Below are 14,382 nucleotides of genomic sequence, written 5' to 3'. Positions count from 1 at the left end.
TGCGTATGATCGACCACACTGCTCCATTCCTAGTCTCCAGGAGGCAGGTTTTTTAACAGGACACACTTCTGCTCATCCACTATCAGAAACGCACATGCTGCTAATAGTAAGGACAACTGTCTTGTGATTACAAGTCTGCCACAATGTAACTTTAAAAAAATTAGTGCATAGAGCCAGGGAGTCAACTCAGTGGTGCCACTGCCTGCCTCACAAGCGCAAGGTCCTGAGTTCAATCCCCAATACCAGAAAAAAAATTAGTCTGTGGTCAATAATAAAGTCTATCATTTATTCAAGTCAAGTAGAAATTAATGGCAGTATGACATTTCTTCAGGATTTATTTTTTTTCAAGTTTTCCAAATCACATAAAGATGTACTTTAAAAACTAACATTCTCTTTCTCTCTTTTTTATTAAGGATAGGATAGATTTGCTTGCTTAGATTTCTATAGTTAGCTTTTCTGACGGGGCTGTCATCTTGCTTACAAAGCTGTGTACCAGTTTTCTCATTTAAAAAAAAAAAGCATTGTTCTTTCATAGATGTATTTTAGTTCTTGGACATTTTTAGTATTTCTTTGAAATTTAAAAATATTGGACTAATAATATATATCAACTTTAGTATTAAGATCAGCTTATACAAAGTTATCTTTAGTTAAGAAATCCTCTTATAAGTACAGAGATAAAGTTTCTAAGGAAGGCTTTTTGTACCACAACATGGTTCTAATAGGGTTCTCAGTAACGGTTATGATGCCAGTTAGATATAACCAACACATATAGAAAGTAACAGTTAAGGACAGGGGATTTAGCTCAGTGGTTCCACTGCCTGCCTCGAAAGCACAAGGTACGGAGTTTGATCCCCAGTACCAAAAAAAAAAATAGCAACAGTTATTTGTTAGATAAGAAGTATGAGTTCCAGGGCTGGGGATTTAGCTCAGTGGTTTCGCCAGCTTCCTCGGAAGCAGAAGGACTCGAGTTCGATCCCCAGTACCAAAAAAAAAAAAAAGGCTTGGGTTGGGGATTTAGCTCAGACCTTCTGCCACCTGCCTCACAAGCACAAGGATCCAATTGATCCCCAGTACCAAAAAAAAAAAAGCTAAAAAAGAAGTATGAGTTCCAAAAGAAAAAAAAAGGAGAAAACTACTGGTAAAACAAATCTCAATCCTACCTCTCCAAAATACAGTAATACATGCCCTGAAAGCTACACAGGGTGGAAGTAAAAAAGATAATGCATGTGGCAATGCCTCATCAACTCCAACATGAGAGACAGTCTCTTACTTCCCCTGTGCCATTCAAAAAAACTGTCCTGGAATCTTGCCAGCCAGAACACTGAGCTCTTTTCACAACTACAGCAAAAGAATATCTGCTACTCCCTTCCAAGATATACAAGTCTAAAAGGTGCTCCGTATAGTAATCAGTATGCTCCTGATTTCTAAAAACTGGCTCTTTATATATACTGATAACTTTTTTTTTTTTGTATATCCTTTTATTGGTACATTTTAGGTATACAATATAATGACATTCATCATTGGAAATTTGCACCTTTACATACTCTCTTGGTTCTTATTTTTCCCCCTTCCCCTGCTCTCCCTTCAACCCCTCCAACCCTCCCTATTTATAAAGACTTTGTTTCCATTTTTTCATTTTCTCATATTTATTCCACTCCCTTCTTTCCTTTTCCCTACCCCTCTCATTTCCCCCTCCCCTTTGCCCCTTGATAACTCTTAACTGTGGTCATTTAAAATGCTATAGCCTGTTCTCACAGGCAGACAAGTCCACGTTGGCACAAGCCTCCAGGTGGACACTGGCCATACCCGTGTTAGAAATGAAAAAGGGGAGGGGGAGGGAGGAGAGAGGGAGGGGAGCTGGTGTTGCACAGACCACCCAGAAGAAAAGACAATGCCCATGTCTCCTTCCCAGGGCTGTCTTCCTGCGTCCAGTCTTAACGCCCTCTGCAATTCACTACAGATGCTGCAGCCAAAAGTAACAGACTGTGAAGACCAGAAATGCTTAACACGAGAGGCTTTAACTTTAAATCGAGGGGTGCAATTCTCATGAGAGTAAAACAAGATGAACATCTAAATTACTGGTTCATTCTAGCTGTGATGACCTATTTTACTTTGGGAAGACAGTTAAAAACTCTTCTCCATCATTTTTAAAGGGGAAAGGCAGGGTGTAAATCACAGTAAATGTCAAACTTACAATTCTTGTAGCAAGGTTGCCTGAAGGGTTTTCCTTTTGAAAAGACAATTGCCACTGTGAGGTACTGGAAGCTGGAGATAAAAAACACTGTGGTATTTTCATAATTTCTTATCTTATCAGGGTCAGTTTCATTGCATGAGTGTGAAGAATTCCAATATAGGCTTCCTGTGGTATTACAAGCACTAGGGCACACAAAAAATTTTTGCATTAGTAAACACAATTTCCACTTCCCAAATGAAATCAAGAGCAAAAGGTCCAACAATATCAATATTGGATATACAAAAAAGATCCAAGAATAATAAGGGTTTTCTGTTAGCCAGACATTACAATCAGATAAAAAACTAGAAGAAATATTTAATAAATCTCCCTCCTTGTTAAAATGTTGGGAGTACTCAGACCAGGGTTTGACATCGGCTCTACCACATTTTAGTAGCAACTTGGGAAGTACGACCTCATCTCTTTCAGCCTGTCTCCTCCCTCGTGGGACCAACCCGGTCCGCCACAGGCTTGTGGGGACTGAGTAAGAAGCCTTGTACTGGACACATGCCCAGCAGGGCACGGCACTGGGATGGCCCTCGACAGTCTCCAGCCAGGCCTGGCCCTCCTTTCCATTTCCAGGTGGGCAGTGCTGCCCAGCACACACACAAGCAAATATGTGAAGCCCACACCACCCTTAATCAAACAGCCACTGCAGCAAGCAAGGGTAAGCAGTGACAAAATGATAAACTGCTACTCCTGCACTCTGAGAGTCTTAAGATAATCCCACCTGCCCCCCAACCCTGCAGTGCTGCAGACAGAACCCAGGCCCCCCCACATGCCAAGAGAGCACACTAACCACTGAGTACACCTTCAGCCCTACCCGTTCCTGACCATGGGTTAGAAAATAACATTAAACTTTTTAAAAACAATCTCCCTCAATCAAGCAAACTAAAAATACATCTGAATATTTAATTCAATAAAATTACTCACATTTTTCATTAAAATAATATTAGCACAATTTGTAAATCATAGAATACCAGTAAACAAATAGATGCACTTAATATCACATTTTTTTTGGTAGCGGGGATCGAACTCAGATCTTTGCGCTTGTGAGGCAGGCACTGGAACCACTGAGCTAAATCCCCGGCCCTAATATCACATTTTAAAAATGTTCTAAAATGCCATTTCCTGAACTGAGGAAGACAACTTAGAAGTGCAAAGACTCTTGAGTTTAGAAGACTGCAACTTTCTTATTTCACAGGTAAGAAATGTTAAGTCTGTCCCCTCCAAAATTCATGCTGAAACTGCACCCCGACTGTGAGATGTGAAGAGAAAGGGCCAGGCGGGAAGGGCTCTGCCCTCATGGATGAATTCATCTATTCAAGCAGTTCATCAGTTCACAGGTTATCCGTGAGGCAGCTATTACAGAAGCCAATCTGGCCAGGTCTCTTTCGTTCCGTCTCTTCCCATGGATGTTGGGCACTGCCTTAGGGACCCTGCCAGCAAGGAGACCATCCCAGATGTAGCCCCAGGACCGGGGAGCAGAACAGTGAGTCAAATCAGCCTCTTTATACCTCAGCCTGTGGTTTGTAATTAGCAATGGAGAACAAACACCCTTCCTACAGATAGGAAGTAACCTAAAGGGAAATGTAAGCCAAGTTATGCAAGTATTTAAATCAGCTGCATGCAACTTTTATACACATTTCTACACCCATTTTATAAGCATATTTACACACCTTCACACAGATGTTTTGCACAGGTTGACCTACTTACTCTAAGTGTGGAGGACACTCTTTATACCAAGGCTGCTGCTTGACCCAAAAAAAACCCAGAGCCTGAAATCCGATGGAGATGATGATCTGAGACAAAACAGAGCAGAGCAGGGCCCCAGATATGAGACCAGAAGGCGGTCGCTGTGCCACAAGTTCCTTCCAGGCAGGGTTTAAACTCACTGTCTCGAAAAGAAAGAGGAAAGGTTTGTGTCTAAGTCACTGTAAAAGACAGAGTGAAGTGCATTTGGAAACTTTAAAATGTTTCTAACAATTCTTTAACATGGAAAGTTCCCCCAAATCAAGACAGAGACAGACATATTTAAGTAATCTGTAAAAATAAACAACTTAGGCTTTTTCAAAAAAGCCTCAAGAGTAATATTTACAATCCTATTGAGATTCAACAGAAACACTAATAAAAATAAAAATACTAAATATAAGTACAAAAACTATAAAAATAATCACCACTCTTAAAGCCCATTATTTTCTGAATACTTAACTGCAAAAGCAGGTAAAACAATATATACTTTGCCTCTAAAGAAGACACTAATAATGGTCTGAAGGAATGTAAACATACTAGTAACATCAAAAAATTGATCACCCGGACCAGGGATTGAGCTCAGTGGTTCTGCTGCCTGCCTCATAAGTGCAAGGACCCAAGTTTGATACCTAGTACCAAAAAAACCCAAACTGATCACCTATTAAGGTGGTATCCCCTGAGCTTTGCTTCTACTGAACAGTTTCTGGGTTTTTACACTTGATCTTAGCCAAAAGGCAGAGAAGTGATTTTTTTTTTTGGTACCAGAGATCGAACTCAGGTCCTTGAGCTTGCGAGGCAGGAGGCAGAACCACTGAGCTAAATAGTTTCTGGGTTTTTTTTTTTTATTTTTAATTTTAATATTTATTTAGTTTATTTAAAAAGGACAAATTTTCAACATCAACTGATTTTTTGGTTTACAAAGTCTAAAAAAGAAGAACAGAAACAAATTCCTATAAGTACAATGAAAATACCAATAGAACTCTACACTAAAGACAATCTTCCACAGGTGTCGCCTTCACTGACAGCACACGTGTTCTGCTTTCCTGGCTTTTTTGTAGGACTTTTTTTTTTTTTTCTAAATGGTACCGGGGATCAAACTCAGGTCCTTGCGCTTGAGCAGCAGGAAGCGAAACCACTGAATCCCTGGCCCAGTAGGACATATTTGACATCTCGCTGGTCTTGATGTTTTGTCAGGAGGTTCTTATTATACTATACAAAGTGTAGTTAATAGGAATATAAAATATCAATAAAATAAACTGTTAAATTCTCAATATGTATTTTGTTTTTCTTTTTATAGTAACTTTTGAAGAGTAACATCGGGACTGTCAAAGCCTGCTCCTCTCTCAGTCACTGTGTTCACCATCTACTAAAGACTGGCTTACTCACGCTTTGCAATCAGGGATTTCTGCATCCCCATGGCACCATCTGGAGACGCTTCCAGCTGTCACCCTTGGAGGATGCTGCTGGAGTATGGTGGAGAAGAGCCTGGGTGCTGCTGACACCCTACAGTGCCTGGGACAGCACCCCAGAGAATTATCTGCCTAATACGTCAGTGGGACCAAGGTCTCTTGTGGTCTCAGTCCAATAATCCTGTTAGCATTTTATGGCACAAATACTTACTTCTCTAGGGACAGACTAGCAATCTTTGATGCAACAGGCCATACCCTACCAGCATCATTTATTTTGACTCAGTATCACTAATGCTGGAGGAAATCTACACTGTGTGCCTTCTTTTATGACCCATCTACAGGACACAGTGTCACTTTCATGCTATCCCTCCAAAGCTTCATCACCTGAGTCCAAGGAGACTAAATCAGACCAACCATACTCATAAACAATGAGGTTTTCAATGTTGAGATGCCCCAAAAGGCTGGGGGCCTGTTCTAGATGAAAGAGGCTGAAGAAACACAGTAACGAAATGAAGCTAGAGGGTCCTGCATCACATGCTCATTCTAATCCAGGGGACGAGGAAGAATACAAGCACAAAGGACATTATTGGGGTTAAGTGACAAAATTTGAATAGAAGAGTTTGGATTGGATAATATATGAATGGTCAGTTTCCTGAACTTTGTAACTGCACTTACTTTTAGGTAATGTACACTAAAATACTCAGTGGCAAAGGGGCATGGTGATGCCAGACTCACTCTCAAATATTTCAGGAAAAAAACCCCAATGAGGCCAAGTATAAATGAGAGGTAATAAAAGAGCACATTTACAGGAAATCTGCAGAGACATAAGCCATGTTACAACTTCGAGGTAAATTCACCAAAGTTTAGTACATCAGATCAGAATTTCACATATCAAATCAGAAACAAAGCAAAATACTCACTTGTAAATACTAGTACCAAAATGATTGCCATGTCAATGAAGAGAAACTGGAAGTCTCCTAGGTTACTTAAGATCTACAGAAATAATTTTAAAACACAGTTAGTTTCAGAAAGGATTTTTATTGTACTATTCCCAGGTTATAATTTATTTTTTCCTCCATAATGACAACTTCAAAAGAACACATGAAACTGCTTAAAAATGGAAAGGCCTGTGCCTTTAATCAAATATATGTTCCTAAACATTTGATTTAATATATTAGTACAAAGAATATCTCCTTAAAATTCATCCAAGAAAAACCTCTTAAAAGCCAGGCATGGTAGCACGTGCCTATAATCCCAGCACTCAGAAGGCTGAGGCAGGAAGACTGCCAAGAGTTTGAGGCTGGCCTACACAGTGAGTTCACAGCTGGCCTGAACTACACAACAAAATCCTGTCTTACCCCACCACCCAAAAAGAAAAAAAAAAAAACTAATAAACTTTTACTCTAAGTATTCAACATTTTTCCAAGTTACTATCTTTAAGCTTCCTTAATATCTGATACCACCCCACCGGTTACTTTTTACAAATGGTAAAAGGGGATAGTTTATAAAGATTCCTTGGGATGTCACCAGTGTTTATTAAGAGAAAAATCTATAGTGAACTCGCTTCAATTATAAAATTCTACAGAGTAGTGTATGGTCATCACTGTTTATGCTTCTTCTTCAAATGAATAAAACCCTACAAATAACTTTCCTCATTCTGGACTTTTATTGCAACTGTGAAATATGCCACAGGCAGACATTTTAAACAGGGAAAGATAGGCAGACGTCCATCTGGGTATGAGGGTACATGCCTACGAACTGCAGTCTGGGAGCCTGGGGCAGGAGAACTGTGAAATTGAGCCCAGCCTGGACAACTTAGCAAAGACTCTAACTCAAAATAAAAAATTAAAAAGCTGAGGATGAAGCTCTGGGATCAATACCCAATATTAAAGGGAAAAAGAGATGTCCAACCTGCACTAAAGCTAAAATGAATGGTTGTCCTTTTCTCACCAGGCTTCAGTCACAGTTGCTGTCCTTAAGGAAAATGCTTTCCACATTAATGACATTTTCAATCTACTACTCAACACAAACTCAAGGTAAATCTAGATACTACTTTCATAAAGGTCACTATTAAGTATCCATTCAAAATCAAACATGTGGGGCTGGGGATTTAGCTCAGTGGTTCCACCTCCTGCCTCGCAAGTGCAAGGTTCTGAGTTCAATTCCCGGTACCAAAAAAAAAAAATCCCTGTCAAAATCAAACGTGTATTAGCCAGGCATGGTGGCACTTGCCAGTCATCCCAGCACTTGGTCATCTCGGCACTCGGGAGGCTGAGACAGGAGGATCCTGCAAGTTCAAGGCCAGCATAGGCAACATATTGAGTTCAAGGCCAGCCTGAACTACACAATGAGACCCGGTCTTAGAAGACCAAAACAACAAAACAAAACAAAAGCAACAACAATAAAAAAACAAACATGTATGTGTCTTAGCATGAGACCCCACCCCTGCACACAAGGCTGTACTCACGGAATATAGGAGAGTAACACTGGCGTACTGAATGATACTGTACAGTGCCATAAACTTGAACACACAGAAGGAAGTCATCAAAGCAGCACGACCTTCCCTAGGGAAAGAAAGGCTAGGTATGAAGGAAGGCATTTCAAACTGTTTTTGTCCAAAACACAATTATATCTTTTTTTTTTTTTTTTAAACACAATTATATCTTGACAGGTACTCGGAAACATTCAACAGCTACCAAAGTGCATGCCTACTGGAAGAGCTAAGGAAAACAGTAATCTGCTAATAATGTTACCGGTCAAATGGGCTACTAACCATTTAAATTTGCCCTTATACAAAGAAATAATGCAATAATGCAAAGAAATCATAAAAACAATTTCAGCTTGTGGTACCTAATGAGGTTTGGCACACAGGAAATACTGGGAGTTTTAGAGGTGAAAGGTGACGCCACAGAAGCCTCAAGTTCTGACAAGGAAATGCCTCCATGCGCCCTCTTCAAAGCCTGAAGGTTACAAGAAAGCGGAATAAGTTTTGCGAATGGCATTCAGGCTACAGTAAGAATTACAGAGTAAATGGCAGGACTATACTTACACCACAATCATTCGCTCCATCACCACACATGCCAACGAAGTAACTAAGGACCAAAATAATTAGAAAGCATTAATTTCTTGAATGGCACAGCACCCAAGTTAATAAGACTTCTTCAGTACACATTATGAAGACCTGAGTGATCATGAGGCCCTGGCTTGAACCTATGGATTTTTCCATTACAAGAGCCACAGCCATGGTACTCTGCTGACAGCACTGGCCAGAAAGGGAACGGGTCCATGTCACGGTCCCATGTATGTCACAGCAGGGGAAATTCATCTTGGAATCTCCATTTTCTAACTTTAGAGCCAAGGGCTTATGCTCAGATATTCTTTAGTACACTTACTTTTAATCCACTGGTGAGGACTCCTCCCTTAAAAACATCAAACACAACCATGTACTGAAACTATGAAGTCACTTCTCTCAGGATAGAGACCTGACTATACTCTACCCCAAGGTGTCACCTGGAGAAGAAATCATGGATGTTGTCCTTGAGCTATAAACCAGCACATGGGCCTATTTTTAAAGAGGCACTTCGAGTTCTCACTTTCTCAGAGATGACTATCTTCATGCACGTGCATGTGTGTACACATGTGTGTGCTGAGCTGTGAAATGCTTGAGAAAAGAAGTATTTCAGACTTCCACATTTTTTGGATTCTGGAATATCTGGACTTCAACAGCTGAGCATTCCTCACTCAAAAACCCCAAATCTGAACTCTAAATTCTGTTGCAATACTCCTAGAGTTTCAGATTTTGGAGCATTTCAGATTGTGGATATCTGGATTAAGAATGTTTGACATATATATAAGAAATATTAGTTACTACTCAGTTTGAAGATGAAACTATAACTCAGAAAATATCCCAAAACACAAAATCCACAATACCTACTCTACATTTTGTAGAGCTTCTACCAATTGCGTCTTCTGATCAGGTGCCATACGAGCGAACACCGTTCCATGCAACATCAACTGGAAAAAAACATTAACTTCTTAAAAATACTCTCCACAATACACTCATGTGAACACATTCATGAACTCATGAATGAACTCACCTTAGGAACCAGATCTTGAAAATGCTCTAGAATCACGGAAAATGATTTTCCATTCATAGCAAAATGGTAACGCACCAACTGCAGGTCCTCTAAGCTATCGTGAGCCAACTTCTTTGGAATCACCTGTGGACAAAGACACCGGAACTGTAGTTAGGCAGCCACACCACATCACATGATCTATGTTATGTATTCTTGTTTCCAAAACTGAACTGTTTTATTTGATATTTCATTCAAGGCATTGAAAATTTAACATCTATTCAAAAGGAAAATTTTTTGTTTTGAGACAGGATCTCACAGTGTCATTCAAGATGGCCTTGAACTCATGCAATCCTCCCTCCTCAGCCTCCTGAGTGCTGAGGAAAAATTTTTTTTTGTTGGTACTGGGGATTGAACTCGGGTCCTTGCGCTTGTGCAGCAGGTGGCAAAACCACTGAGCTAAATCTCCAGCCCAAGGAAAAACTTTTTTTTTTTTTTGGTACCGGAGATCGAACTCGGGACCTTGTGCTTGCGAGGCAGGCGGCGGAACCACTAGGCTAAATTCCTGGCACAGGAAAATCTATTTTTAAAAGCACCTATAGGGCCAGGGATTTAGCTCAGTGGTTCCGCCACCTGCCTCGCAAGCACAAGGTCCCAAGTTCGAGCCCTGGTACCAAAAACAAAGCACGTATAATGTTCATTTTTTTAAAATTCCTATTTTTTTTTTAAAACTTAAGATTAAATATCATCTTTAATTTGAAGATGTAAAGATTAAACACAGTGGTACCTCAGTTAATGAACGCAATTCTCTCCACAATTCTGGTTGTAAACTGAACTGGATGCGAATTGAACCAAATTTCCCCATATGGTCAACATTGAACCTAACCACTGAATTTGATTCAGTTTTCCTTCAACTCAGGTTGCGACCAGAGCTGTGGAAAGAATCAAGTTCGTGAACTAAGATACCACTGTTTCTGGAAGCTTGTGAAGCACCTGCATCATTTATTACTAATTACTTAAAAATGGGATATTTATTGTTTTTTTGGCACTGAGGATCAAACTCAGGACCTTGTGCTTACTTGCCAGGCAGGCGCTGTGCCACAGCTACATCTTCAGCCCTCTTTATTTTAATTTTTTCAGAGTAAATTCAAACAAGCAAGCTTCAAAACAGAACATTAATCTTGGCCTTACCTCTGAGCTGATTGCTGATGAATTACTGCACTGAGTCAGGGAGTCCGCATAATGCCAATTTATCTTGGCAACTTTTCCATCCTTTGGAGGCAATGCTTCAGCAATAATAATTTTATCCTGAGGTAGAATCATTCCACAGTCTCGGGCCACAGAGACGGCAGTCAACATATTGTCACCTAATTTTCAAAATATTTTAAATGTATTAAAATTTCAATCAAAATGTAACTGTATCAAACAAGTATTCACTGAGTACCTATTGTGGTCCCTGTGACCAAGCTGGGCAGAGTACAGATGCCAGATGGTCTTGATCTTGGCCAGTTGTAAACTAAGCACATCAGGCAGGGAGCACTGACTAAAGAAAGACACCGTTAGAGCAAGTGCACATGTGCCGGATAACCAGAACGTTCCTACGGTGCTAGCAGTGGAACACGGGGCCTTGAGCTCGAGAGGGAGGCACCACACTCCAGCTCTGGCCCACAGTTCTTCGATACAAATATGATCTTTTCAGTCATGTTCTACTGGGCCCACAACCAATGGCACAGTGTGACACAGAGAGCAGAGACTGAATCAACATTTGCTGAAATAACCTAGGAGGGAGGGATGATCTGTGTAGGAGATCTCTGGTCACTGGAGCAGTAACCAGAGAAGGGTAAGTTACAAAGCATCGCACAAAACAAAATGAGAGAGGTGATCAGAGTGGATATAATGAGCAGTAAGAGAGAGAACCTTTCAGTTATGAGAAGAACCAACTGAAGAAACGCAAGGACAGGAGAAGTGAGCAAAGAGTCAGGGATCTCATCTCTACCATAACTGAAGGGTGATGCCCATACTACTTCCACAGGTGCCTCCCTTCAGCCCCTGTGACAGAGGAGGAGACATAGATGGAAAGTGCCCCAAAGGAGATGACATTGCTGGGATGCTACTAGATTGAGTGACCTTGTATAATAAGAAGTATATTAAATGAATTTCTGACTCTAAGACATAAAATACATGCAGGCTTTTTTTCACGTAAGTCTTACTGAACACAAAAAAGTCATGAAGTAACTTAAATCCAATTATTTGCTTACGGAGAAAGAGCTGCCATAATTTCACACAGCTGAGGAATTATCTAACATTACCAACCCTAAGAACATCAGGAGAATCACTGAATGTGGCAGCCAAACAACAACACAGCCCCCAAATAGGCTATTTTCACCACTGCTTACATATGAATATCTAACTGTAACAAATACCTATTAAACACTTTCCATGTACCTGGCAGCTTGTAAAAGACTCCATGCTCCTAATCCTCACCTGACTTTACATTCCAGTATAAAAGAAAAACTACAAATAAGTAACACAAGGCAAGGTAAGTCAGTGCTTTGAGATTAGAGACAGATAACAAAGAAGAGAAGAATTTAAATTTTTCTAGTGTTCCATTCACTATTTTTCTATACTTCCTATGAACAGAATTTGCTAGATCTCAAAAAGAATATTACATGGTCATCTTGGACCCTGGGAAAATATTCAGAGCTGAAAAAACACAGTGTGAGATGGCACCACTATGTAAAAGCTTTTAAAACTGACATCATTCCTCAGCATTATACAATTTGAACTCCAGTCACACTCATTCTTTCCTGTGTTCTTTCACAAAGTCTAACCTGTGACCATGACAGTGCGAATGTTGGCTTTATGCAAATCTTCAAGTACTGCAGGGGTTTCTTGCTTTAATTTGTTCTGCATTATAATTAATCCCATAAAATCCATGTTGTTTTCAATGGCATCTCTGCAGAAAAAGAAGTTTTAACACATAATGGTTTAGTCAAGAGAACAGGTGTTGCTCTCTTTATGTTGACAATTTAAAACATCTACATATTATGAAGTAAAACATTTTATATGCTGAATAAACCGTGTGTGTGTTTACAAGTTGAATATCTCAAAAATTTTCAATCTGAAAAAACAATTCCCCAAAACTACTTCTGATATACTAAAATAAAATTTTATTCCTTTGAAACATGAAATACAAGGATCAATTGAAAATGTAAAATACTAAATATCCTACTCGGAAATCCAAAAGCATATCCTGTCCCTCATAAGACATACCGTAATTTAAATGTTAAGTAAAAGGCGGAAAAATTTGAACCACAAGCACAGCTGGAAGTTACAGTAGACGCATTATCAAGTCTCCACCAACTCTATAAACAATTCTTTTTGTTTTGTTTTTGCTTTTGCTTGAGACAGGGTCTCACCAGGTAGTCCAGACTGGCCTCAAACTTGTTCTGATCCTCCTGCCTCAGCCTCCCAAGTGTTGGGAGGCATGTGCCACCAATGCCCAGTTCATAAACAATTCTTGATCCCAGATACATGATACCAGAACTATTACTATAGTAGTCCACACAGTGAGAACTATTCAGGACCCCGGAAGAATCTTCTAGAACACTGATAATACTGTTATCAAGGTAGTATTCTTCAAACAGTTGAGTCTACTATGTATTAGCACCATGCTAATTACTGGAAAGTCAAAGGTGAAAAGGCATGACTCTCTACCTTCAAGACACTTCTGTGGGGAAGTAGGATGCAACTAATGAGATACTAAACATGCAAAAATAACACGTACTTCAACAATGTAATGGAGATGAATTCTGTTGCATACAGTCACATTGGTATGAAATCTCAAGCTACTAAAACTATACTATAGAACCTTCTTTTTGCAATGGGGAAAAGGGACTTGATGTTAGCAACTAGAATTTCTTATTTACAATAAACAAGTGATTTATCCACACAAGAATTAATAATAAAGGTGCTGGAGTATATACCTATGAAACCTAAATATCTTTGGAATATATAATTTATAACAATGGGTAGGTAGTAAAGATATTAAGGGTTAGAGAACTTAAAAATGAATGATGCTGTTGGTGTTAACAGAAGAAAAAAGCCACAACACCTGAAACAATCTTCAAAGCCCCACGCTGTATGCCAATGATAAACTACTGGGGCAAAAGCACTAGGTCATTGTCCTATGAGATACTAGCTCCTAGATTCAGCTGGTCTTCTGAATCTCTCACAAGTAATACAGGTCATGGAAATCTCACCCTTCAACTAAGAAAGAGAACAATATTCAAGATATAAAGGCTTAAGCTGTGAGAGAAATGTTAAAACCTATACCCTACAAAGCAGAACAGCAACATGGAAGTCTTGGTGGCTAAAGAATGAGGAAACCTGGAAGTAGAAAGAAAAGGTAGACTAGGAGGGACAGGAGGTTCTGGGCAGAACAAAGAGCCTAACCAAGAGCACGGAAGGACGACTGACAGGCTCAAGACCCACAGGCAATCCAACCCTCTTTAAGGGGCAAATGGCAAAAGGTGAAGCTATGAAGAGAGAATGTGCCCTTTGGGGAAATTACAATATATTATAGGTCTACAGCTCCCACCTGGGCCTATGCCACAGATCACTGGGAAAGGTTTTATGTTTGGTTTTTCTGCAACACTCAAGCATAGACTGTCTCCCCACAACAGGCAGAGTTAGCAGGAAACCACAGGATACTCCTTTCTGCTTAAAAAAATGCAAGTACACTTTCAAAGGTACACATGGATCAGTTACAACAAAACAAACAATCCTTGAAATGTGAAATCTACATTTATGGAAGGAAATGTGATGTCCACAATGCCATCTGAACAGAGATCGAGAGAAATGGGGTGGAAGGAAGAGTACTGAGTAGTGACCATGACACTGACCAAATATTACCTGG

The 14,382-nt window shown here is 39.8% G+C and overlaps 1 protein-coding gene across 8 annotated transcripts in view; it reads right to left on the bottom strand.

Moving 5' to 3' along the window:
• Atp13a3 (ATPase 13A3) overlaps positions 1 to 14,382 on the bottom strand; it is an 88,518-nt gene that overhangs the window by 19,711 nt on the left and 54,425 nt on the right. For all 8 annotated transcript variants that reach the window (XM_021255418.2, XM_021255427.2, XM_004834755.4 and 5 more), the window contains 10 exons: positions 12,296 to 12,420; positions 10,656 to 10,831; positions 9,489 to 9,611; positions 9,326 to 9,405; positions 8,441 to 8,483; positions 8,242 to 8,351; positions 7,859 to 7,955; positions 6,312 to 6,384; positions 3,947 to 4,124; positions 2,195 to 2,376 (listed from right to left, as the gene is read on the bottom strand). In XM_021255418.2, coding sequence (XP_021111077.1) covers positions 2,195 to 2,376; positions 3,947 to 4,124; positions 6,312 to 6,384; positions 7,859 to 7,955; positions 8,242 to 8,351; positions 8,441 to 8,483; positions 9,326 to 9,405; positions 9,489 to 9,611; positions 10,656 to 10,831; positions 12,296 to 12,420 — 1,187 coding nt within the window. The remainder of the gene's footprint in view (positions 1 to 2,194; positions 2,377 to 3,946; positions 4,125 to 6,311; positions 6,385 to 7,858; positions 7,956 to 8,241; positions 8,352 to 8,440; positions 8,484 to 9,325; positions 9,406 to 9,488; positions 9,612 to 10,655; positions 10,832 to 12,295; positions 12,421 to 14,382) is intronic.

This window comes from Heterocephalus glaber, unplaced genomic scaffold (assembly GCF_053883595.1).
Source record: "Heterocephalus glaber isolate CG9 unplaced genomic scaffold, H.glaber_assembly_v1.0 deba00001504, whole genome shotgun sequence".
Taxonomy (NCBI): Eukaryota; Metazoa; Chordata; class Mammalia; order Rodentia; family Bathyergidae; genus Heterocephalus; species Heterocephalus glaber.
Note: the sequence above shows the minus strand (reverse complement) of the source record. Positions and strands in the feature narration are given on the sequence as shown.